The following is a 26,436-nucleotide window of genomic DNA, read 5'->3' on the forward strand; positions in this document are numbered from 1 at the left end:
CAGTTTGGGACAATATCTAGATGTTTAGGATACAAATTCAACTTATTATTTTAGGAATCTAAAACTATTTTGTCTGAACTTTTATTTTGATTTTTGATATTTTATTTTGATTTGATTTATTTCATTTGATATATATATATATATTTGACTTATTTATTTTTATTTTATAAAAATAAAAGTTCAGACAAAATAGTTTTGGATTCCAAAAATACTAAGTTGAATTTGTGTCAGGGTTGTATTGTTTCAGGATTAGGAAGAAATTATATATTATTATAGGTTTAGAATCAAAGAGGTCTTCATGTCCAGTTCTCTCATTTGAAAGATGAGGATATTGAGGGACAAAGATAAGATTCAAACTAAAGCCCCAACTCCAAATCCAGTGCTATCACTATTAAGCTATATTGATGAATAATTGACTATTTAAATTAAAAATAGATTCCTAGACAAGCTTTGCTTGACACCAATTTGTCATAGGTTCGGAGATAGGGGAAAGGGGAAGGGGAAGAGATATCTTAACTGTTATTTAACTGGTGTTGCTGTATAGCTTTCCATATGGTTTTCTCCTTTTCCCCTTTAGCTAGGTGATACACTCCTGATGACTTTTCTTCTTCACACCAACAATAGTATGTAACATTAAAGAGGATCAATCAATATTTGCTGAATGAATAGGGAAGATTTACTGCATCCAGAGCTTTTTTTTAACCTAATCCATAGACTAAAATGTGAAGATTAAAACATATCTTGCCCACAGCTAACTGGGCCTGCTTGGGCATTCCTTAATTCTCCATGAGAAGGTACACCTTCATAGGGTTCTCTTCCCATTCAGGTAGGCAGGCAAGGGAAGCAGCCACTTGCTCCTGGACTGGCCAACCCCAGCTCTGGAAGAAAGGAACAAGATTCTTCTGCACTTGGTGAGAAAACTGTTTTACCCACAGATTCATCTTGCCATCATTGTTGTTGGGCACCCCAGATAAGGTCTGGTATTTCTTGAGGATTTGGATGAAAGGCTCCCATCCAAAGACCTCCTGTAGCTGAGAGAAGAGAAACAGAAAAGGAGAGAGTAAAAAGTATGAGTTTCCAGAGGCAAGCTGTATATGAGTATCAATGATTCCACCTTGCTGTGGTTAGTCTCCTTCTTGATTATTCATCACATTCCTACCATTCAAACAGGATTCCTTCCTCTCCTGCACCAAACATCCATTTAGATATGATCAGTTAGTCTTATTTTCTATCTACCTTGGCTTAATATCTATTTTCAAGAATGCTTAAACACTCCACTGGAAATTAAGCCTAAACCAAATTGTGACATAAAACTACCAAATAAATTAATACCATAATAATAAGAATACTAATGCCATAGTGGTACAAGAGGGATCACCCTTTAGGACTAGAATACCGAAGAATACTTTATGGTAAGTCAATAGGATATTCCCAATTATAATGAATTTATCTGGGTTACATAAATAAGAATATTTTCTTCTATAAACACCCTTAAAAGAAACTTTGCAGGGGTGAATAGGTGGCATAGTGGATAGAGCACTGGCACAGGAGTCAGGAAGAACTGAGTTCAAATTTGGCCTCAGTCACTTAATAATTACATAGCTGTGTGACCTTTGTCAAGCCACTTAATCCCATTGCCTTGCAAAAAAAAAAAACAAACTAAAAAAACCCTGCAAAATATTTTTCATTTACGCCCTCATTTATCTTTACCTTCTCACTAGATTTAGTTAGAGATGAGATTATCACTCCCATTTTACAGCTATAAAAGAGAAGCAGTGTCCAGACAGAATTCTAGGACCTTTTAGGGATGGGTACCTCAGGAAAGTCACCTAAACTCTCTCAGTCTCAGTTTTTTCATCAGTAAAATGTGGATAATAATAGCACTTGCCTTGGATCATTGTGAGGATCAAATGAGAAAACATATCAAAAGAACTTTGTAGACCTTGAGGCACTATGTAATTTCTGGAGTAGAAGGAGGAGTAAGAGTAGGATGGGGAGAAAGAGGAAGAGGTCTATGAGCAGTAATATTCTTCCTCCCCCCCCAAAAAAATTCATTTTCAGTACCTGTAGATAAGTCTCCAGTGCAGTCCAAACACTCCATTCTTTCAGGGGAGTCCCTTTTCTCAGATATTCTTTTACTCTGGTCTCTCTATTTGAGGGAGTCAATGCAGGGTGGGCCTGGTTCCGGGGGATCCCTAGCACCATCTCATGTACATAGACAGACCACAAGTTGCAGGTAGCCTCAGTTGTATGTGGGGGAAATTCCCAGACCTGTCTTTGCTGGTTGTGACCTAGCTCATGGATGGGACCCCAGAGGCCATTAGACCTTATTCTCTTCTCATTGAGTATCTCCTCTGCTGACTTCTTGTGGCACATGATGGGGTATCCTGAATGCATCCAACCTAGGAAGTGAAGGAAGGAAGAGAAGGCAATGAGAAAGCCCCATCTGTCATTCTTAGGTTATTCTTCTAATATAGCTCTCATCTCTATTTTCTCATCCTCAACATTTTTAAACTTATATGAGAACAAATGGTTTCCCTTAGTTAAAGCAGGGAAGAAAAATTATTTTCCCAGTTCACCCAACCTTCTCAGCCCTAATTTCTCATCTCTCACAGAAGGGTTAGATTGTTGGGGTTTTTTTTTTTTGTTCTTGCTAACATTCTGGTAATTTTGGAATTGTATGTCTGCTACCATAGTGATGCTCTATTGGGTAACTTTTTTCCTTTTGTAGAAGCTGAATTGTAAGGTAGATAGAGTGCTGAACTTGAAGTCAGGAAGACCTGCATTCAATCCAGATCCAAATACTTAATTGCTATGTGACCTTGAATAAGACACTTTATCTGTTTGCCTCCATTTCTCAATTTTAAGTGAAGGTAAATAAAAGCACCTTATATCCAGAATTGTTATGAGGACAAAGCAAGTTATTTGTAAAGTAATTAGCACAAACATGGGAGTGATGATCAATCTTGATGGACTTACTCATTCAATCAGTACAAAGATCAGGGACAATTTTGGGCTATCTGCAATGGAGAATACTATCTGTTTGCGAAGAAAGAATTGTGGAGTTTAAACAAAGACCAAAGACTATTACCTTTAATTTAGGAAAAAAAATTATCTTATTATGTAATTTTGTTATATCTTATACTTTATTTTTCTTCCTTAAGACTGTCTTCTCTCTCATCATATCCAATTTAGATCAATTTATACCATGGAAATAATGTAAAGACTAAATGCCTTCTGTGGGGGGTGGCAGGAGTGAAGCAAAATTAGGGGAAAAATTGTAAAACACAAAATAAATAAAATCTTTCTTAAAAAAAGTAATTAGCACAGTATTTGGAACAAAGTAGGTATTATATAAATGCTAACAACTATTTATACATCTATATGTTGGGAGGATAGGAACAGTATAGGTGATTTCCTCTTTCTTATCACCAACATCATTTATATGGTGAATTCTCCTTAAAGTGAGGAGCTATGATTTTTTCTTGTTTATGTAGCCTTTAATGCCAGCCAAGCCCTCTATAATCAGTGACTGCTCCTTTAACCTAGTGCTTTCCTCTGAAATTTGCTCCACTTTTTCCTGCATAGATCACCTTTATTTATGTTTTTTTTTACCCCAATTAGAATATGCGGTACTTGAGAGGATAGATTGTCTTTTTTCCTTTCTTTGTATTTCTGACAATTAGAATAGTTCCCAGAAAGCAATAGGTGCTTAATAAATGGTTACTGACTTGTCTTGACTAAATTGTTGTCTTCTGATTTGACATCTACCAATTATTCAAGGTCCATAATTCATTGAAGACTCCTTAACCTCCACTACATATTGAAGCCCCTCCTTTGAAATCATAGCATTTACTTCTTTTGTTCTGCACAGAGAGGTATACAATAAATTCTTAGTAAGTGAAGGAAAGATGAAAAGTGAAAGAATGCTATCATTTAATTTTTGTGTTACCTTTCAAATTTCAATGTGGTTTTTCTCTTGTCTTTCTAACTAGTTCATAAGCTCTTGCTCACTTGTACTATCATACACAATACCTCAAATAATGAAGATAATGTATAAATATTTGTGCACTTTCTATTGATTTATCACATTTGTAAAGTATCTCCCATCTCAATACTCTAAACACCCACCAGCTGAGATCTGTACATCAGCCACAATCCTCTCAGGCCGAGAGAAAGGAAAGCTTATTGATGCCAGTCTGGCCACGGCTCCCATCATCTCATCCCAGAGATGAAGCAATGATTCTGGGTCTTCCAGGTTTTGAAGATGTTCAGAGGGCACTGTGAGGATGATATTATCTGTTGCCAGCTCCCCCCAGGGTGCTGGATAGTGGCGGATGAAGTTCTTCCACTCCTCCAGAGATGTCTCCCCTACAGAAAGAGATTGTGATGTTAATGGGCCTCTCAAAGAATCTTAGGAGACCATCTACTCCAGTCAGTCTGAACAGATTAGTCACCCAGCCACCATATGAAGACCTTCCCCTTTTGGTAATTTGCTGTCTCATAGGACAATCTATTTCACTTACATTGAGATAAAATCTGTCTCTATAAATTATACTTCCTGTTCATAGTTTTGTATCTTGTATCTGAATAGACCAAGTACAATCTAATTCTATCTGACAATATTTTCAAATATTGGAAAACTACCATTTTTTTCAACACTTCTTTCTTTTAGGCCAGGGCCATCCAAAATACAGTCTATGGGCTGCATATGCTCTGCAGTATGATTGTCTACAGCCTGCTTGTGGATTAGCTAAATGCTTTAGTAAATGAAGCTGAGACATTGCAGAGCTCTCATCAAAATATGTTGTCTATTGTTTCATTAAAAACTTTTAAAAGTAAGGTTGGATGGGTCCTGTTCTAGGTTATCTACTTGCAGTTACTTTAATTAATCCCCATGTAATGTTCCCTCTGGTTATCTCACCTTCCAAGTTCATTTTCTATATATGGTATAGTTCATCAATGTCTATCCTAAAATGTAGCTGTGATCTTTCCTAACAAACATCCAATATATGAGATTAGTTAAAGTGATTCTATCAACTCCCTTCTTCTGGACATTATAGCACTTTCCTACTTCCTAAGGCTAAAAGTTGGAATTTTGACTTCAATGGGTGAGGAACATTAACAGATCAGAGATTTAGAGCTAGGAAGGACTTTAAAATTTCCTAAACTTTTTTGTCAAATGGGCACCTTTGGGAACCTGGTAAATTCTATGAGCTCCACAGTTTTTAAATACATAGAATTACAAAGGAAACCAACAAATTGAAACACTGTCATCTAAATATTCTTTAAAAACAAGTTTGTCTATCAGGTAGAGCTCTCATTTTACTGTTGAGATGGCTAAGGAAAAATATTTGATATCACACAGGTATTAAGTAGTAGAGTCAGGATTTGAATTCTTGTTCTTTGATCCTAAATTTAGTGTCTTTTTCTTCTACTCTCACCTTTTGTATGCATGCTAACCCAATTTCTGCAAGACAATAGACCATTTCTCTTGTTTCAGGATGATCCCCAGTGATCCACTCTCAACCTTAAAATATGGTAGGTCATCGCTTTCTTCTGACCCTAAATATATCCTCTTCCTCTTTTTCAATCCAAGCTGCACATTACTTTCCTCCTTTATAAGCTAGTTCATATATCTTTCAGGATTCTCCAGTTTCCCTTAGTTTTAGCCTTCCTGAAGCCTTTACTCACCCAACTTAAAGTAAGGAGCAGGCACAGCTCCAGAGATGGTGATTGACACAGGCCCCAGCTGACTGCCCTTGGGCACAAGTACATAGATGAGGCCCCCCCAGAGGGAGGAGACTGACAGCTCTGGTCTGTCCAGACAGCATCTGTGAATCACCACAGGAGCACGGTAAAGCTTCTTGGCTCCATTGAGATTATCAGAGTGGCAACCAATTTGTACCTGGAAAAAGGAAGGTATGAGTTCAGGTAGCAAACAATGGAAAGCATTTGCTAGAACATTCAACAATGTCTTTCAGGCAAAACTAGTCTTGAATTATGCCCATTTAGTAGGTCATGAGTCATTACTACCCAGGGTTCATACATGCTGAAAAAAATTATACAGGTTCAAAAAGGATTTACAAAGTCATGAGTGACAGGCCCATAATAAATTGCTAAGGAAAAATGAGATGTTTTGATTATATTTCTACTCTTCAATGAGGATGTTAGAATATGAACCCTATTGCAAACTGTCCCTTACTCTGTCACAGAGAACATATCCTTCATGGACATGGAATCCAGTGTGGCAAAACTTGGTAGTTATTGAATGTTTATCAACTAATGACAAAATAGATGTACTTTGAGAAATTTATAGGGTGACGAAGTTAGTTTCATTGGAGTGATTTAGATAACAATATTATAAAGAAAAACAACTTTTGCAAAATTTGACAACTCTGTCCAATGCTACAGACCATAACTGAAGAGGACTAAGATGAAATACACTGCTCACATCCTGACAAATGAACTCAAGATACAGATTTCAATATATATATTTCTGGACATGGTCAATATGGAAATTTCTTGATTATGTGTATTACCATGGTTTCCTTTTCTTTTCTTTCTGCTTTTCAATTTGGGGACAAGATTGAGGAAAGAGAAAACAAATGCTTGTCAATAATTTTTTTTAAAAAATAACTTTACAACAACAAAAAGGACCAGAAGATTATGGTAGTGGCAGTCATGAAGACCATAAAGATTAGAGAAAGGAGAGGCAATGGACAGGCAAAGAGGAATCACCTGTAGACCATTAGTAGAAGCACATGGCATCATGATGCTGGCAGTAAAGCCTTCAGGGAGGTAGAGTCCAGTGCTCACCCATGTTGTGAGATCTGAAGAGAAACATAATTATGGATAGAATTCTTCTACCCCGATCCTTTCATTACCCTAAAGTCACTCAGATGTCTTATATCATCTCTCAGACTCTCCAAATAACCTCCTACATTCCTCATATCCCTTTCTAAAGCCCTGAAATCATCTCCATGAACTCAGATCCCCTTTGTAGAGCCCCATATTTCCTTTTGGAGTTTCATGCCTCCTTCCAGAGAGTTGCTCTGTTCTCTTTAAACCTTAGATATACTCAAGCCCCATTTGCTTAAAGGCATAGGCTCTTATTATGGCAACCAAAATCCTGTGATACCCTACTGGATTCATTCAGTCCATTATCTTCCAACTATCCTTTGACTCTCATCCTTCATCTTTACCTGGACTGGTACCATTGATCTCAATGGTAACAGGGGGTCCTGAGGAATGTGGCTGAGCTGGGCAAGTCCCATTACTAGCTCTGTGGACCAGTGAAAAGCAATCAGTCCCACTTCGAGCAAGTTCAGTAGCCACACAGAGCAGGGTGGCCTCACAGGAATTGCTTTGCACAGGATGGTCCTGGCTGACAGTGGGGAGGCCAGTTTTTTTGAGGACCTTCTTTAAGAATCTATGTAGGGAGGCATAGGCAGGGACCGCTTCTGCAGGAATCTTCAGGAAGTCCCCACAGTCCTTTCTTAGCTTAGATTGCCAGCCTTCTTCTAAGACCTTGCCTCCTTTCACTTCATCCTGGAACTGAGACAATGCTGAGCGGAAATGATAGTTCTCTTTCCTAGGCTCAAGGACAGGAAACTGGCCACTTTTGAGACTACAACCAAGGATGCTGAGTCCAAAGGGGTTGAGGATATGGTTTCCAGGATAATCAGCCACAGCAGACTTGCCAGGATTCTGGGAGGCCCACCACCAGGCTTGGCCTCCAATCAGTAAACCTCCACCCTCTGCCACAAACTCATGCAGCTCTTTGGCCTCTTTGTTGCTGTGGGCTGAACAACAATAAACACTTAGCCCAGGGGTCAGATGGGATTCTAGGCTGCATTTCAAGCCACTTCCAGATACCAGGGAACACAGGTTTTTAAAATTAGGATTAACTCCAATTCTGCCTGTTTGACCCCCTGCCAACCAGGTAACAGCATTGCAAAGAAAATGGCCCAGCTTGGGGGCAGAAAGCATGCCCTCATGAGCAGCCAGCACCACTCGTCCCTGGCCATAGCGGGCAGCTGCCAGGAAGCAATTGAGGGAAGAGTCTATCCCCAGAGGGAAGGCCAAGGCTCCATGAACCAGAAGCTGAGAAGGAAGTCCACCAGTGTTAGTATCCAGCTCTGTGATTCCATCTAGCAGTAGTTGTTGGTCCTGAGAGAGATTCTCCCCAAACCTGAAAATAAGACATTTGTTTCTATTAGTGCTTAAAGGAGTGATGTGGGATGGGGATATAGGAGTATTCTGGAAAACGTCTGTAGTCAGTCTTCTCCATAAGCTATATTTCCTAGGCCTATTATGTCTAGGGGCAACTCAGATGAAATTGTGCAATCTAAGTGCTGCAAAAGCCCTCCAACTTAATCTAGTACTAGACCCACCAGAAAGAGGTCATCTAATCACTGCTTATCTTAAAATAAGACATTGTTTTTCTGGGCAATTATTATGTGCCAACTATCATGATACTGACCTACCTCAGAGAGACTGAGGGTGCAAAAGTGAGAGAAGACTTCTGGCATTTAATTGCAAAGGGAATTCACCTGAAGAGGTTAAGACCATCTGAATGGTTATCAGGTAGGATGTTCTCTGGTGCGACAGGTAGGATGTCATTGATCCATCCAGATATAGTATAATACACTTTGTATGACATGTGAGGAAACAATGTATTTTGTGCAAATAACAATAGTAATAACAAGAACTATGATAATAATGATATTTATATAGCTAAAAAAGGTTTCCTTAAAATGAATTGTACTCTTTTCCCATATAATTTTTACCATTATACCTAGTTTTGTCCTTCAGGACTAAGAAAACAGTTAGATTCCTTCTTTCATATGACAATTCTTCAATTACTTGAAGACAACTATCAAGGTATCATGTTGCCCCTATTCCTCTATAACAAACATTCTTAATTCCTTTAGCTTATAATCATGTGGCATGTTTTCCAGTGTTTTCTTCATCCTGGTTAACCTCCTTTGGACTCTATATAGTTTACCCACTTCTTTCTACATAAGTACAGTCAAGTGTTCTCACTCTTTTTATCATTTGAATAGCAAAAATTATTGAATCATAGATATTATTTTCAGCCATTATTTTTTCTTGTAGAGGAATGGACAAACCAAGCATTAGTATTTTAAACAGTGTGTTTTATTTAATCCTTCAAGAAAACTTCTTCATTCTGTCATGGAGATGGTTAAGGTTTTGTAAACTATGTTCCAAAAGGTTCTATTAAGCCTGAAAATAAGGCTCTTCCAATTCAACCGAACAGGTTAGTTCACTAAGCCAGGAGTAACTCTGTTGGCCACAAAGTTATGACTTCTTTTTTGGTCATAAACTAGATCAAAATACTAAATAGTCTTCAAACTTTTATGGCCCATGTCTGCTTCTGAAATAGTGGAAACTGTGTTAAAGGGGACAGGAATGAATAATAATCATATTGTCCTTGTGTTATCTTCATGAATATTTATTTGTCTAATTGTTGTTTCTCCTAATCTTTGATACTGTTCAACAAAATTAATATTTATTAGAAGAAATGAAGCACTTCAATATTAAAATTCTTACTATCATTAAAACCAAGAATAAAAGTTATATAAATGGGAGAGCAATTCTTAGTTTCTTCTTGGTGAAGGCAGTTAAAGGAGTTTGATTTTATTTCCAAATTCAACAATAAACAATATTTCATGGGACATTTGGTCACTTTACCTTGCTCAATCCATGATGAGCACAAGAAAACAAATCATTCTAAAGATAGTTCATAGAATGATACATTTAGAATTAGACACAACCCTTGAGATTTTTATAGATAAGGAAGCAAGGGTTTTGAACTGGTTAAGAGACTTACTCAGCATTTCTCTGATCAATAATGATTTGGAGCATTTTTTTCAAATTATATATAGCTTTATTTTTTTTATTTGAAACCTGCCTGTTCATATGCTTTGATCATTTATCAATTGGGAATAACTCATAACTATATAAATTTGATTCTATTCTCTATATATTTTAGAAATGAGGCATTTATCAGAAGTCTAGCTGTGAAAATTGTTTCCCAATTTTTTTGTTTTCCAATTTGGCCACATTAGTTTCATTAGTGCAAAAAATTTTTAACTTGATATAGTTCTAATCCTTCATTTTGCAATTTATAATGTATTCTGTTTCTTGTTTGGTCATAAATTTCTCCCCTTTGAATAGATCTGACAGAGTATTTCTTGATCTGATAATTGGTCTATGGTATTTTTTATGTCTTAATTCTGTACCTTTTATGACCTTTTTTTTTTGTTATAGGGTGTGAGATGTGGGTTTTTGTTTAGTTTTTGCCAAATTATTTTCCAGTTTTCCCATCAGTTTTTTGTCAAATAGTGGATTTTTAAACCAGAAGCTATTGTCTTTGGGTTTGACAAATAATAGATTGCTATAGTCATTTTTTGCTGTAACTTTTGTACCTATACTAATTCACTGGTCCATTACTTTATTTCTTAACAAATACCAGGAAGTTTAGTGACTACCAGTTTATAGTATAGTTTTGGATCTGCCCCTTTCCTTTGCATTTTCCCCCCCAATAATTCCTTTGATATTCTGTAAGGGACTGTTGTGTGTGGGAGTACTGTAAACCGTTAATGTGTCCTCTAGCACCAGTGTTGTTTTACTAAGTGCCAGGGGAGTGGGTGTGGACCAGGGAGTGGACCAGGTACTGGGGAGGATATTTAAGCACTTGTATTTGGTCTAATAAATGGAGATCTCAGAGAACTATAGGAACTTTCCATCCTTGTCTCCTGTCCCCTCCATGTTTGCCTGGGTAAGGATAGACTAGCTGGCAGGAACCTAACACTTCCTGAGCAGCTAGTCTAACTGGAACTTAACAATATTCTTGATCTTTTATTGCTCTGGATGAATTTTGTTCCTAGTTTTCCTACCTCTATACAATAGGTTTTATTTTATTTTAGATTTAAATTTTTTTTACTTATTTAAGTCAATGGGGTTAAGTGACTTGCCCAAGGTCACATAACTAAGCAATTGCCAAGTGTCTGAAGTCAAGTTTGAGCTCAGGTCCTCCTGACTCCAGGGCTGGTACTCTATCCACCTAGCTGCCCCTACAATAGGTCTTAAAGAGATAATTTGGGGCTACCTTGCTCAAATATGCCAACAAATTCGATAATATAAATGAGATAAATATTTATGAAAATATAAATCACCCAAATTAACAGAAGAGGTAATAAAATGCTTTAAAAAACCTATTTCAGAAAAAAGAAATTGAAGAAACCAATAAACTGTGTTAGATGTGGCTCTCTGTCTAGTTTTTGCCATGCTATTTTCCAGTTTTCCCAGCAGTTTTTGTCGAATAGTAAGTTCTTATCCCAGAAGTTAATGTCTTTGGGTTTGTCAAACAATAAATTTCTATAGCCATTTAGTGCTATAGTTTGATTGATAACACTGAATAAATAATTTAATTTGGGTAGAATTGACATTTTTATTATATTAGCTTGATGTAACCATGAGCAATTGTTTTTTCAATTGTTTAGACCTGACTTTATTTGTATGAAAAGCATTTTGTAATTGTGTTCATACAACTTTCTGGATGTGTCTTGGGAGGCACATTCTCAAATGTTTTATGTTGTCTACATTTAATTTAAATGGAATTTTCTTTTTTTTATCTCTTGCCCTTGGACTTTCTTTTTCATATATATATATATATATATACATATATATATATATATATATATATATATTATCTTGGTACTTTACTGAAGTTTTTCTTTCAATTAATTTTTTAATTGATTTTCTATGATTTTCCAAGTATACCATCATAGCACCTGTAAAGAGTGAAAGTTTCCTTCCTCATTGCCAATTAATTCCTACAATTTATTTTTTCCTTCTCTTATTGCTAATATTATATTGACTAGTAACAGTGATAATGGTCATCCTTCTTTTGCCCCAATCTTATTGGGAATGCTCCTAGTTTATCCCCATTATATATAATGTTTCTTGATTTTTTAGATAGATATTGATTATTTTAAGGGAAAGCTGCATTTATTCTTAGAGTCTCTAGTGAATGTATTTTACCAAGACTTTTTTTCAGCATATATTGAGATAATTATATTGAACCATCCCTGCCTACCTGGTATGAATCCTATCTGATCATGGTATATTATCCTAGCAATAACTTGCTGTAATCTTTTTGATTAAAATTTTATTTAAGATTTTTGCATCAATGTTCATTAGTGATATTGGTCTATGAGTTTCTTTGCCTATTTTGTCTCTTGATGGTTTAGGTGTCAGCAGCGCATTAGAATCATAAAGAAATTTGGTAGAATTTCTTTTATTTTTAAAACAGTTTATGAAGAATTGGCATTAATTTTTCCTTAAATGTTTGGTAGATTTCACTTGTAAATCCATCTGGGGCTGGAGACTTTTTCTTAGGAAATTTACTGATGGTTCTTCAATTTCCTTTTTGGAAATGAGTTTTTTTTAATGTATTTTATTTCCTCTTCTGTTAATTTGGGTAGTTGATATTTTCATAAATATTCATTCATCTCATTCACATTGTCAAATTTATTGGCATATTTGGGCAAAGTAGTTCCAAATTATCTCTTTAATTTCCTTCTCATTGGTGATGAATTCAACTTTTCATATTTGAAAGTGGTAATTTGGTATTTTCCTTTACTTTTTAATCAGATTAACCAAAGTTTATTTCTTGATTTTTTTCATCAAAGCAAGTTAGTTTTATTTATTACATCAATAGTTTTCTTTCTTTCAATCTTAGAAATCTCTCCTTTGATTTTTTAGAATTTCTAATTAGGGATCTTTGTTCTTTTTCTAGTTTTTTTTAGTTGCATGCTCATTTCATTGATCTCCTCTTTCTCTATTTTATTCATATAACCTTTTAGAGACATAAAATTTCCCCTAAAAACTGCTTTTCTTCATCACATATATTTTGGTATGAGTCTCATTGTTGTCATTTTCTTGAATGAAATGGTAGATTATTTCCATGATTTGCTGTTTGAGTCACTCATTCTTTAAAATTAGATTATTTAGGTTAGAATTAATTTTTGGTTTATCTTTCCATGGCCCTTTATTTTATTGCAGCATGATTTGAAAAACATGCATTTATTATTTTTGCTTTTCCACATTTGTTTGTAAGATTTTATGCCCTATTACATGATCAATTTTGGTATAGGTGCCATGTGTTGCAGACAAAAATCTATATTCTTTTCTATCTCCATTCAGTTTTCTCCAGAAGTCTATCATATCTAAGTTTTCTAAGATTTTATTCACCTTCTTAACTTCCTTCTTGCATATTTTATGGTTAGATTTATCTAATTCTAAGAGAGGGAGGTTGAGGTCCTGTACTATTATAGTTTGGCTGTTTATGTCTCCTTGCAATTCTTTCAGTTTCTCCTGTAAGAATTTGGATGCTATACTATTTGGTACTTACTCAGCATTACCAAGTAGTGAATTTCTGCAGTAGAATCCTAATCTACATCCTCTCATACCAAGTCCATTGGTCTATCCCCTACATGAATCTACCTCTTGTATCTCCATAAATGATCGCTTATTTGTCAACAGAAAATTTAAAAAGGAGAAAAAGTCTATGAGGAATTTGATAAAATTCACTGAAGTGAACATTCAGAAATCACAGCATTTTGCCAGTTGGAATTTATCTAAATGACTAAGTGGATAAGACTTCCTGACTCTAGGGCCAGCTTTTATCCACTGCAACTGAGTAGATACTAGCTCCCTTGCATCACCCAGATGCCCTACATATCAATACTTATCAATTAATAGAAAATGGATTTTTAGAAAATGAATTTTCAATGTGGAACTCATTTCAAAATTAATTAATCAGTTAGGTGGCATAGAAGATGGAGGATGGGTCTATGATCAGGAATACTTGAGTTCAAATTTGGCCTCAGACACTTACTAGCTGTGTTTAATCTCTGTCTGTTTCTTTATCTATAAAATGGGGATGATAATAATAATAACATCTATCTCCCAGGGCTATTGTGAGAATCAAATGAGATAATATTTGGACACAGTTTATCAAAATATCTGGTACATAGTAAGTACTAAATAAGTGCTCACTAGTCTTACTATTAGTTATCTCAAATACGCCACTTTAGAGACTCCTGAAGCAAGTTTGTTCTATTAGCCATAGATTTGTCCCACTTGAACCAACAATCCATAGTCAATTCTATGAAGGGTATAACCATCAAAAGAACACATTCCTTTATCCAATGTGAGGCAGAATACAGGGATATATATATATTTTTTTTAAACAAGATTTTTTTCCAGTATTATAGCACTGGAAAGTTTCAATATGAAAATCATATGTGTAAACTTCCATATGGATATTTTAATATCCTAAATGGAAAATCCAAAATGATGAGAGAGACCCTGTCAACTGCAAGGTTTACCAGTTGCTCCTGCTTTCAGATGATATTGTACTGATTTCACATAATTCAGAACTACAATGAATCTCCTTAATAAAATCCATAGTCATTCAAAAGTGATTATCAAATTAATAATGAACATTTACATAGGGCCTACTATGTCCCATACACTGCATTAATCTCTTTAAAAATATTATCTCAATGAATTCTCACAATTTTATGCCTATTTTACAGATAAGAAAACTGAAGCATACAACGGTTAAATGATTTGTATGAGGGCACACAGTAAGTGTCTGAGACCAAATGACTAGTACACCACACTGGAACCATGACAAGCAGATGCATATGCAGTCCATTACATTAGTCAAAAAGACTGGTCACTAGGGGTGACCGATTTATTTGGCATTTGTAACTCATAAGATAACAATATCAACCAGCCTTCAGTTCTTCATGGACAGGACCTAATTCCTTTTGCAATACACAGGTGCACAAGATAGATAATGAATTTAACCCAGAACTGAATAAAAGATTGAGCGTAGGTTAGTTTGCTCAGGAATTGGAGTTCTAGAACCTTCACAGCATAATTTAAAGAAAATAACCCTAGATATCAAATCAGAGAACCTAGGTTTGGTCCCTAACTCTGCAACTTAAAAATTATGTGATATTGAGCAAGTAACTTGACCTTTGGGGGCGGGAGAGCTTAGGTTGGATGCTAATGTAATTTTAGTTCTAAATTGATGATGCTATAGGTTTAAGATATTGTTAAGAATGAGGGATTATATGTGATTAGTGATCATATATGATAGACATTTGAATTCAGGTAGCAAAATAGTCCCAGAGAGCAAGAGGGAAGATAGACTCCTCCATGTTCCTAATTGGGATTTAGAGATCAAAGATTAATAAAAGAAGAAATCCATGGATCAGTTTCTGTTGTGTTGTTGCCAGGATTTTTTGAGACAGGGTATCCCTATCTTGCCCAGTCTGAAAGTGCAATGAATATCCACAGGCCCAATCTCAACCATAGATGCATTAAACTGCTTTGTTTTTTCAACCTGGGGTGGTTGATCCTTTTTGTTTTATTTAACCATTTTTTAATTTAATTGATGTTTTTTGCAATTCTATATTTTATAATTTGGGGTTTTTTGGAGGCTTGGCAGCTAAATTTGAATTCAACTTCTCCTGATTCCAGAGTTAGTACCACTATACCACCTAACTGCCTTGGTCAGTCCTTTCTTTTGAATCAATTTGGGGGTTTCCAAGGTCTTATCATATTAATGTGGGACAGTATAAGATTGATTTAATCATTATTGAAACACAGAGCTCCAGAGTTCCTCTAGTCTCAATCTCTCCAAAAGCACAGACTTTAGGCATGTGCCTAGAAGGGCCTAAGATAGGCAAGGCCTAGATCAGTTTCAAGGAGTCCTAGAAAACTGATAGTATCAGTAAAGTCCACTTTATAATGTGTTCTCTCTTATAGTTATTTAGATGGTAGGATAGAGTGCTGGACTTGGAGTCAGGAAGAGATGAGTTTAAGTCTAGGCTCACCTGTTTTCTAGCTGGGTGAGTCTGGGCAAGTCACTTTATCTGTCTGTCTCATTGTCCTCATCTATAAGCTGAGGATGAAAAGTGTTTTCTCTCCAGAGTTGTTGGAAGGACCATAGGAGATAATATTTGTAAAGCACTTACCACAGTATCTGGAATATAGAAGGCACTTAATAAATGTTATTTCCTTCTTTCTCTTAGAATATCAAATATCATAGAGTAACTAATACTTTATTTAGAGAGCTCAGTTAGGAGAACTTGACCTTTCTCAGTTGCGGCTCCAACCAAAAATAAAGAAGCAGTAGGTTAATGACCACAACTAGCTGCTTCTTCAATCCAAGTGGATAAAAAGGACAAAAAGAAAAAAATCTTGAGATTACTAAAATTTTAGTCCAACTTTTACAACGTACATGTCAGTGTCTGACTGAATGTCTTGCTCCTTTAATTTATAGAAGAAGGGCTAAGAATACTTTGACATCATAACCCCCCAGGTTCTAGCTCAAATAAACCATCCTCTCCTTTTCACATGTGTACCAGAGCAAAACAAGTTTCTAGGTTTATATTCTGAAGAAAGGCTCTAAAACTTCTCAGATAGTAGAGGTTATTTGTTACAACGTTTCCCATCATCTGTAAGTTAAATCCTTTAATAAAGATTAGAGGCACTTTGGGAGGGAAAGAATTAAGCTCCTTTTCCCCATCATTTTTAAGATGGAAAAATCAAGATTTCTCCCCAAATATTCTATTCTTTTCCCTACCCATTTTGCTAGTTGTCACCCACAAACATGAGCAGAAGTTTGTTTTAAGACTTGAAAATTCATGTCTTTAAACCTGCCCAGTCGAATCCAGCCCAGCCTAACCAAGCCCAGTTAAAACCTATAATTATCTCAAAATCTTAAAACTACATATTTTGAGCTTTTAAAAGCTATGTATGGATTGCCCAGTCAAACAGCTTTCTTGTATAATAGTGCTACAGAAATAAATGACCTCTATAATGTTGTTTCAAGTAAAATCATATTTTCCCAGAGCCATTGCTGATGGTAGATGGGTTATTCCTATATAGGTTAAAATGAGGGTGTAAGGGTAAGACATCCAGAAAATTAAGAAGCGATCAAAGGCAGGTGGGTTAATTAGGGTAAGCTCATCAACAAGGAAGAGATCTTGTTAGGACAGTAAGAGGCTGGGAAGTAAAAATCTGGAATTAGTGGGATTGAAAAATATTTTGGTACAGTGGAGAGAACACCAGTTTTGAAGCCAGAAGATGAGGGTTTGAATCCTGGCTCTGCTACTTATGCCACTTGAGGGTCATTGTATAAATCACTTAACTATCTTGGGTTCCAATATTCTCATTTATAAAATGAGGGGTTGTACTAGATGACTTCTGAAGAGTTCTTCTAGCTTTAATGCTATGACTTCTGTTTTTTTCACTACCTGCTTAGACAATAAAGACAGTAAAGGCTTCATGGGGGCTAGGCCATTACAAAAGCCATCAATTCCACTGATTTGAAGAATCATGGTGACAGACATAGGAGTGTTTACTACTACAAAGAGTCAGTTGGAGCTGAGATGTTGGAAACTAAGAGACCAGCAAGGTGAGGGTACTGTAATACATAATTATTATTCTCAGGGCCTGAGAATTAGCAGGTTGTTGATGATGATGAAGGTGACATTTGTCCTTAGTTCTTTTTATTTTTTAGGTTTTTGCAAGGCAATGGGGGTTAAGTGGCTTGCCCAAGGCCATACAGCTAAGTAATTATTAAGTGTCTGAGGCTGAATTTGAACTCAGGTGCTCCTGACTGTGCCACCTAGCTGTCCCTGTCCTTAGTTCTTAAAGAGGACCATGACATCAGGGAGGTGATGCCATGACAGGCAAGTGTATTGAATTTGAGTGAGGGAGTACTGTATTAAGTCACCAGCATTTTTATCCTCTGGGGTCAAGTGAATCCAGTGGCCAACTATGAACCAGATTACTTAGAGATGACCCTGAATTTGAGTCAATCAAGTTTAAAAGATTTGTCCAAGGTCACTACTAGAAAGTCAATTGTCTGAGGTCAAATTTGAACTCAGATCCTTCTGATTCCAGGGTTGGTCCTTTATCCACTGCCATAACCTAGTATATTAAATTTGTAGTGGACCCAGTCTACATGATTCCAACTTCCAGAATTGCTCTACGGGGGAATAAAGACAGACAGCTTGGATGGTGAGAATTACTTGAGTTTGGGGAATCTGAGGGTGGAAAAACAGGTTTAGTTGGCAGGATATGACTCTGTTAGAAAAATAACAAGAAACTGGATTTGGACACATGATTAAGAAAATGTCATCTCCTGCTTTGGAATCAACATAGAATAAATGAGCTTCTAATCAGATGCAGAAATAATTTTTTGCAAATAAAACTTAGCGATGAACTTAAGAGTGTTAACAGTAAACTGCTAAGAGACATCAAGCTCAAGTGTAATTAAGGTAGTTAGTAGCAAACACCTCGATTTAGAATTCTAAAGAAATTTGGGTGTGTCCCAGGATTGCCTTAGGAGAAAATATGACTAAATATAAATAAAGTACTAGCCAGTCTCTTTTCTGACTGCATTTTAGCTGCCAAAAAGAAATTGAAAAAGTCATACAGGTATAACCACTTCTAGAATTAAAATTATAAGAAAAAAAGAATGTTAATTGATTTAAACCATTATTCTGCTTCTTAATAACACTGTTCTATTCTCCCAGCCCTAAAAGATTCTTATGATATGATCTAATCTAACATCAGATTTCCACTCCAAATTTTACAGATGAAGAAACTGAGAGAGATGGAGGTTAAATGATTTGCTAGGAGTGACACAGGTAATAAATGTCTGAGACTTTACATCCAGGTGTCTTCCTTCTGATGGTACATTGGAATTTCACCTGAACCCGATTTGGAGGTAGGTTGGCCTTAAGATGTGACTGATTGTACCTGTCATTGACCCTCAATGAATGCCAGATGTTACATGATAGACAGTTATCTCTTTTTGGACAAAAAAATATTCCATTTCAATCAGGTCTTCACTGGATTGGTCTCCTCCTGGGCAGACCAGGTCACCTCCAACTTCGATGAGAGGAAAAGCAAGGACAGAGGGTTAATCCCTGAGGAAGAACTAGCTCAGACTGGCTTCTGTTTACTGCTTAAAGAAAACCAATGGTTTCTACTCTGTAGCAGTGAATATCAATTTCTATGTCTTAGGCTCCTTTCCTATGGGTTCTTCCCAGTGGAAGTGAGGAGGCCCTGGTTCTCAGGGAAGATGGACAGCACCTTGTAACCATCAAGCTAAGGGACCAAATGTATGTCTTGACCTCACAGAATAATTTAAAGAATCACATAATACCTAGATGCATTCTGACCAGGTTAGAGCAAAGAAGGAGCATAACACTTCATCATTGTGGAAACTAAGCTTTGCAATGAAGACTGTGAACTTGCAACCCAATAAAAACCCTAAATATCTTTTTTGCTGAATATCTATCTAGACAAACTTGTCTCATTCTTCATTTTTCAAGTTGAATTTTTGAACCAACATAAAAGACTTTATATTTATCCAGAATTATTTTAATTTTCTTGGAATCAGACCAAATTGATTGAATGTTGAATAGCATACAACTAGACATAGATCTATAGCATGTAACAATCAGAAAACTCTATCAAGAAACCATTAACAACTATTCCTCAGGTGTGACAATCTGAACCAATTCCAAATCCATGCCTTACCATCTTGTCTATAAAGGAAGCACCAGAGTAAGCATTTCTGAAATGCTTTACTAATATTTACTTATAATCTATCCCTCGATGCAATTAAGAGGAGCAGTAGATAAGATAGAATATTGTGCATGGAAAAGGAAGACAAGTTCAAATCCAACCTCTGATACTTGGTAGCTTGGGTGACCCTGAAGAAGTTACTAAACTCTCTAAGTTTCATCATTTATAAAGTGTGGATAGTAATAACATCTATCTCCTGTGTTGTTGTCAAGATCAAATGAGATAATATCTATAATATCCCATTGATAAAATAGTCTAGAATTTGGCTAGGAGTTCAAATCAATCTCATAGGCCTACATAGTATGAAAACTACATACTTCCCTTTTTTGAACATCAAAATGACATTAATCTTTCTAATGTCCTTCCAGCCTCCCTCCTTTTTTCCCCACTTTTATTCAAAGATACATATCAATAGCTCAGTAATGATATTTTCTGGCATTTTCAGTACCTAGATTGTAAAGGTCACCTTGGACTAGTGACTTAAATCATCAAGAACACAACTACTGCTGTACCAACAATGTATTAGTATCCCAGATTTCCCACATCAATTTCAACATTGATCATTATCCTTGCTGGTCATATTGGCCAGTCTGAGAGGTATGAGATGGTACCTCAGAGATGTTTTAATTTGCACTTCTCTAATAATTAATGATTTAGAGCAATTTTTCATATGACTATGATTGCTTTGATTTCTTCATCTGTAAATTGACTTTGCATATACTTTGACCATTTGTCAATTGGGGAATGGCTTGTCTTTTTAAATTTGACTCAGTTCTCTGTATATTTTAGAGATGAGTTCTTTGTCAGAAACACTAGTCATAAAAATTGTTTCCCAATTCACTACATTTCTTTTGATCTCCGTTACAGTGGTTTTGTCTGTGCAAAACCTTTTTAATTTAACATAATCAAAATTATCTGGTTTATTTTTAATGATATTCTCCATCTCTTCCTTGATCATAATTGTCTCCCTTTCTATAGATCTGACAAGTAAACTACTCTTTTATCTTCTAGTTTGCTTATAATATTGTTTTTTATGTCTACATCATGTATTCATGTTGATCTTATCTTGGTAAAGGGTGTGAGGTGTTGGTCTAATCCATACTAACTTCCAATTTTCCCAACAGTTTCTAGAGAGCAGTTTGGAATTATGCCCAAAGGACAATAAAAATGTGTATACCCTTTAATCCAGCAATACCACTACTGGGTCTATACCCTGAAGAGATTATGAAAAAGGGTAAAAACATCACTGGTACAAAAATGTTCATAGCAGCCCTGTTTGTGGTGGCAAAAAAATAGGAACGGAGGGAATGTCCAATTGGGGAATGTTTTAACAAACTGTGGTATATGTATGTGATGGAACACTATTGTTCTATTAGAAACCAGGAGGGGTGGGGATTCAGGGAAGGATTTGCATCAGACATGATGCTGAGTGAGATGAACAGAACCCAAATAACATTGTACACCCTAAAAGGAATGTGAGAGTGATGATCAACCTTAATGGACTTGCTCATGCCAACAGGGCCACAATCGGGCACAATCTTGGTATGTCTGTGCTGGAGAATACTATCTGTATCCTAAGAAAGATTTGTGGAATTTGAACAAAGACCAAAAACCTTTAATTTAAAAAAAAATGTTATCTTATTATGTAATTCTGCTATATCACATACTATATGTTTCTTCCTTAAGGATATGATTCCTTTCTTATCACATTCAATTTAGATTAATGCATACTATGGGAATGTTGTAAAGACTAGCAAATTGCCTTTTGTGGGGGGTGGGAGGAGGGAAGCAAGATTGGGGGGGGAATGGTAAAACTCAAAATAAATAAAACCTTTCTAAAATTAAAAAAATAAATAAATCAAAGGTATTATAAAAAAAGAGCACAACTACCATTTCTTTATTTGTCTCTCTCTATTCAGACCTTCTTTGTTTCTTTTCCAAAATGGATACAATTGTTTATTATGATAGTGATCCAATGGCTGTCCCTCTAAACAGCTATAACCTACTGATGATAGACTGCTAGTAACTGTCTGTCTAATACATGCCTGTTACCTGATAGTACAAATGAGACTTGTTCTTCTCACAATGCCTAGCTTTAGTTCTGTTTCATCAAGACGATTATATTGACTTCTTAATATAATCCTTACCATACCCCTGATACTCACCTGACTGTAAGTGGAATTTTAGGCACTTTCTTAGAGACCTTGAGGAAGCTTGTATCTCCATAAGCATCTGTGAAATACACACCAGCTACACTGGTCACCTGGTTGCCAGGGAAATTACACAGAACCTTGTCATGTCCATGTTGATGTGCCCAGTACCAGGCTTGGCCCCCAATGAGTAAACCTCCACCATTTTTGACAAATTGAATCATCTCTTTGGCTAAGGTGCTATGGTAGGCATTCATGCAGTAAACTCCTAGGGAGTCCTTAAGGCCATCCATGGTCTGCACCTCCATCCCAGAGTCACGGAGAATGCCAGTGAGAGGTTTGACAGAAGTGTGCACCCCAACAGGAGTTCCTGGTCTTTGGTTGAGCCATCCCACAGCATTGCAAAGAAATTGAACCAACATGCCATCTTGCAGGTAGCCTTCATGGGACATGACTACCATGCGGCCTTGGCCATAATGGGAGGCAGCAATTAAGACCTGGCCATTCTTATCCACCAGTACTGGGAAAGCAGCTTCACCAACCAGCAGTAGTTCACAAGGGACAGGACCAGTGGGTAGATTCCAACTGTTCAGCCCCTTCATCAGTACCTCAAAAGCATCTGATGGAGACATCATCATGGCTTTTCTTTTGCCTGCTGTGAGGAAAGAAACAAAGCTTCAGATTGGTGACATAGCTTTAATCCTGTCCCTCTCTCCATAGAACCTGACACATCATTCTGTTTCTTGAATTCCTTGTTGATGTACCAGTCTACTATCCCTATGAATAAAGAAAATGAGGTTAATCTGTCATAATCTCTTCTGGATGAAATCATACTGACTCATTTTGGTCAACATTTCTATTTTGAGATTGTCCACCATTTAATTTTTCTGAACATTTCCTAATGATCCATTTTAAAAAATGTTTGTTTTCTGCAAAGCAACTGCTTTAAGTGACTTGCCCAAGATCACACAGCTAGAGAATTATTAAATATCTAAACCTAAATTTGAACTCAGATCCTCCAGACTCCAGGGTCAGTGCTCTATCCACTGCACCACCTCACTGCCCCGCAATGATCTTTTTAATAAAATATTCTATGTTTGGATGAGGGATTAAAAAAAAAACCCTCAGTAGCCTATATAATATGCAAATTCCACTCACTTTCCTTTTTCTTGAAAATCAGAAAACATTCATTTCAGTTGTCCTCTTTACCCCAAGTACTGAAGAAGAATGATGTAAACAGCAGTCACTCTCTGGTTTATATAGGTTCATTGAAAAGGATTTAAAGAGAATAATTCATTTCTCCTCTGAACATGGAATTTTTTCCCCATTCTGTAAGTGAGATAACTGAAGCAAGGGTCACAGACTCAGCCACAGTCAACAGGGAAGGCAGCAGTTGACACCAAAAACACTGATTTTTATCTATGGGTATAGTCACACTCAGCCACACACAATCCTTTTGTACTTTGTTAACCCCTGAAGGCGAAGGTAAGGGAACAATCATTTATTAAGTACCTGTTAAGTACAAAGCTCTGGGCTAAACACTTTACAAATATCTAACTTAATCCTTACAACAACCCTGCAAAGGAGATACTACTGTTCTCATTTTACAATTGAAGAAACTAAGGCAAAAAAGCTGTCAAGTGACTAATCCAGGAAAGCACAGCTACTAAGTCTCTAAGGCTGGATATGAACTTAGATCTTCCAGACTCCAGGCCAAGGTTCTAGGATGCATGTCCCAGAAAAGTGTAGGGGGTAAAGGAAAGGACAAGCATTTCAGAAGCCCCACCCCCCCATAGATATCATCCCAGGCTGAATTTAAACTGTACTGGAAGCTCCCCAGTAGGATTTCAGGAGAAAGGAGATTAGAAACAACCCAATTATAAGAGAAACACTTCCCCAGATGTATCAAAGATGTGCACATCATATATTACCTTCTACTCCATATTTTCTCTCTCCTTAATTCCCCTCAGTCTATCTTCTGGCCTACCTGCTCTCCTAAAAATGTGTTTCCTAAGGGCATCACTGATTTCCTAATTTCTAAATCTCCTGGCCTTTGCTCAGTCCTCATTCTCCCAACCTCTCTGGAACATCTGCTACTTTTCATCTGGACTCCTTCCTTTTGCTTCTTACAAAGCAGAGATTGACAGTCTGTTGGAAGAATTCTTAAGAGCTCCTTGAGTCCATTTGTGCCCCTTTCCCCTACAACTTGGTTCCCTTTACAGACAATGAATGGAGGATGAGAGGAACCTGCTCAGACCCCAAAGCAAGGTGTGGCTGACCAGAGTAGCCTATTCAGTCTGACTGTCATTAAGTCTCAACCCCTCATTTTTATTGAAAAGGGAATTTCACAGGGTCACATAAGAGTGTGTACAAAGTAGACATTTGAATCCATATAATAGTCTTTCTGTGTTTTTCAGTCTGGTAATCAGAGACTTGTTCTGGAACTAGTTGAGTGACTAGATACAGAAAAAAATCATTCTATGACACAACTCTGGGAAGGGGATGTGTTTCAGACTCTGAAAAGGGTAGTCAATATTTGGCAGGAGCCAGAGACCCTTAGAGCAGAGGGCACATATAAAGAGACAGAGTCCTACCCCCTGCCACTTTTGGGGGTGCCTAGCTTATTCATCTGCACACACATCTCATTTGCAAGCCTAAAGACAATCAACTGCCCCAGTGGTAAGTATTTTCTGCTCACTTCCTGTCCCAGCCCGGAAAAGTAGAATATCATCCTTTGGAGGGACCGGAGGGGGAGAACCTTCTGCCAAAGACCCAGAGAAAGGAGAAAACTCACATTTCTGTCCTTCAGCCCCCGCTCTGGCTTCACAAGGCTTCCTGAGAAGCCACAAGGAGCAGGAGGAGGTGTTGCTGAGATTCTTGCTCCTCTCTACTTCCTAGTCAGCTTGGCTAGGGATCAGAGTGAGGTGGAGCTTGCCGGGAGACAGAGGCCGGAAATCTGAGCTGAGCTCAGCTGAGCTTCCGTGCTTGCTTATTTCTCTGCTTCTGATGTCACGCAGGGACTGTGGGCCCAAGCACAAGTAACCAGAGAAGGAGAAGGACAGAGAGGGAGAAGGAGGGAGAGAAAGAGTGGGAAGGGGTGAGAAGAAGGGAAGAAAGGGATTGGGGGAGAATGAGAGGGGGCAAAGGGAAGGGAAGAGGAAAAGGGAGAGAGAGGTGGTGGTGATGGTGAGACAGAGAAAGTCAAAGAGGGGAAGATGGAGAGGGAGGGGGGAGACAAAGAAAAAAGGGAGAAGAAGGAGGGAGGGAGAGAGGGGAGGGAGAATACTAGAAAAAAATTCACTTGGCATTGATTGGACTGTATTCAATCGAAATGAATTATAAAAATATGATAAAAATATAAAAGAACTGAAAAACAATCCTTGTGAAGGAATAATTTGTAAATATCCAAATTGCTTCTCACTTATGATTATCATTTTATAATTTATAGCTAAATATGTTCCATAATGTATTCATGTTTGTACTCTGGTCACATTTTCTTTTTTTTTTTCAGAAAGATTTTATTTATTTTGAGTTTTACAATTTTCCCCCCCATTCTTGCTTCCCTCCCACCCCCACAGAAGGCATTCTATTAGTCTTTACATTGTTTCCATGGTATACATTTGATCCCAGTTGAATGTGATGAGAGAGAAATCATATCCTTAAGGAAGAAAAATAAAGTATAAGAGATAGCAAAATTACAATATAAGATAATGGTTTTTATTTTTTTATAAATTGAAGGTAATAGTCTTTGGTCTTTGTTCAAACTCCATAATTCTTTCTCTGGATACAGATGGTATTCTCTATTGCAGATAGCTCCAAATTGTCCCTGGTTGTTGCACTGATGGTATAATCAAGTCCATCAAGGTTGATCCATCACCTCCATGTTGCTGTTAGGGTGTACAATGTTTTTCTGGTTCTGCTTATCTTGCCCAGCATCAGTTTATGCAAATTTTGATTACTTTTTCTTAAAATTCCCTGCCTCTAGAGTCAAAAATAGAATTCTTTATTTTTTAGGAACCTAAGATGATGATGGAATCAAAATTCTCAGAAGTCTTGTTCTATTGAGAAGACTGCCAACCTCAGAATTATTGAGCTCAGAACATATCACCAGAAAATGTAAATGCCTGAAATTGGTGAAAGCAGTCAGTTCTTGTGTTTTCAATCTAGCATTGCCTAACTACCAGCTATGTTAGACAAATAAGAACCAAATATACACTTCTTAAAAAAAATCTAAATAGTGTTTTATTTTTTCCAATTACATGTAAAGATAAACAATTTTAAGTTACAAATTTTTCTCCCTCCCATCTCTATTTTCTCTCCAAGATAGCAAGTAATCTGATATAGGTTATACATTTACAATCAGGTTAAACATATTTCCTCATTAGTTATGTTGTGAAAGAAAAATCAGAACAAAAGGGGAAACCACAAGAAAGAAAAAAATAAAAGTGAAAATAGATTGCTTTGATCTGCATTCAGATGCCATAGTTCTGTTTCTGGATATAGTTATCATTTTCCATCATGAGTCTTTTGGAATTCTCTTGGATCATTATATTACTGAGAAGAGGCATGT

The 26,436-nt window shown here is 36.7% G+C and overlaps 1 protein-coding gene across 2 annotated transcripts; it reads right to left on the minus strand.

Annotated features, from left to right (window-relative positions):
* Window positions 1-161: 161 nt before the first annotated feature.
* LOC141492803 (TRPM8 channel-associated factor 2-like) lies at window positions 162-24,797 on the minus strand. Of its 2 annotated transcripts, none has more exons than XM_074193475.1 (8): window positions 24,661-24,797; window positions 21,882-22,518; window positions 7,206-8,194; window positions 6,742-6,833; window positions 5,695-5,908; window positions 4,132-4,371; window positions 2,065-2,402; window positions 162-1,031 (listed from the first exon to the last, which is right to left on the minus strand). In XM_074193475.1, exons 2-8 carry the CDS (start codon window positions 22,502-22,504, stop codon window positions 777-779), a joined length of 2,751 nt encoding a protein of 916 aa, XP_074049576.1. In that variant the 5' UTR covers window positions 22,505-22,518; window positions 24,661-24,797; the 3' UTR covers window positions 162-776. The 2 variants fall into 2 exon arrangements, with proteins under 2 accessions (XP_074049576.1, XP_074049575.1); XM_074193474.1 differs by having other exon boundaries at window positions 21,882-22,521.
* Window positions 24,798-26,436: the final 1,639 nt, after the last annotated feature.

The sequence above is a fragment of the Macrotis lagotis genome, chromosome 7, assembly GCF_037893015.1.
Source record: "Macrotis lagotis isolate mMagLag1 chromosome 7, bilby.v1.9.chrom.fasta, whole genome shotgun sequence".
NCBI lineage: Eukaryota > Metazoa > Chordata > Mammalia > Peramelemorphia > Peramelidae > Macrotis > Macrotis lagotis.

What these genes read in the sequence shown, in the direction of transcription:
- LOC141492803 (XM_074193475.1), bottom strand. Translation starts at nt 22,504, where the DNA reads ATGATGATGTCTCCATCAGATGCTTTTGAGGTACTGATGAAGGGGCTG. An exon ending in CTTCTACTAATGGTCTACAG is followed by an intron (nt 5,909 to 6,741) that starts GTGATTCCTCTT and finishes TCCTTTTTCCAG; the next exon opens with GTACAAATTGGTTGCCACTC. An exon ending in TGATGTACAGATCTCAGCTG is followed by an intron (nt 2,403 to 4,131) that starts GTGGGTGTTTAG and finishes TTCACTTCCTAG; the next exon opens with GTTGGATGCATTCAGGATAC.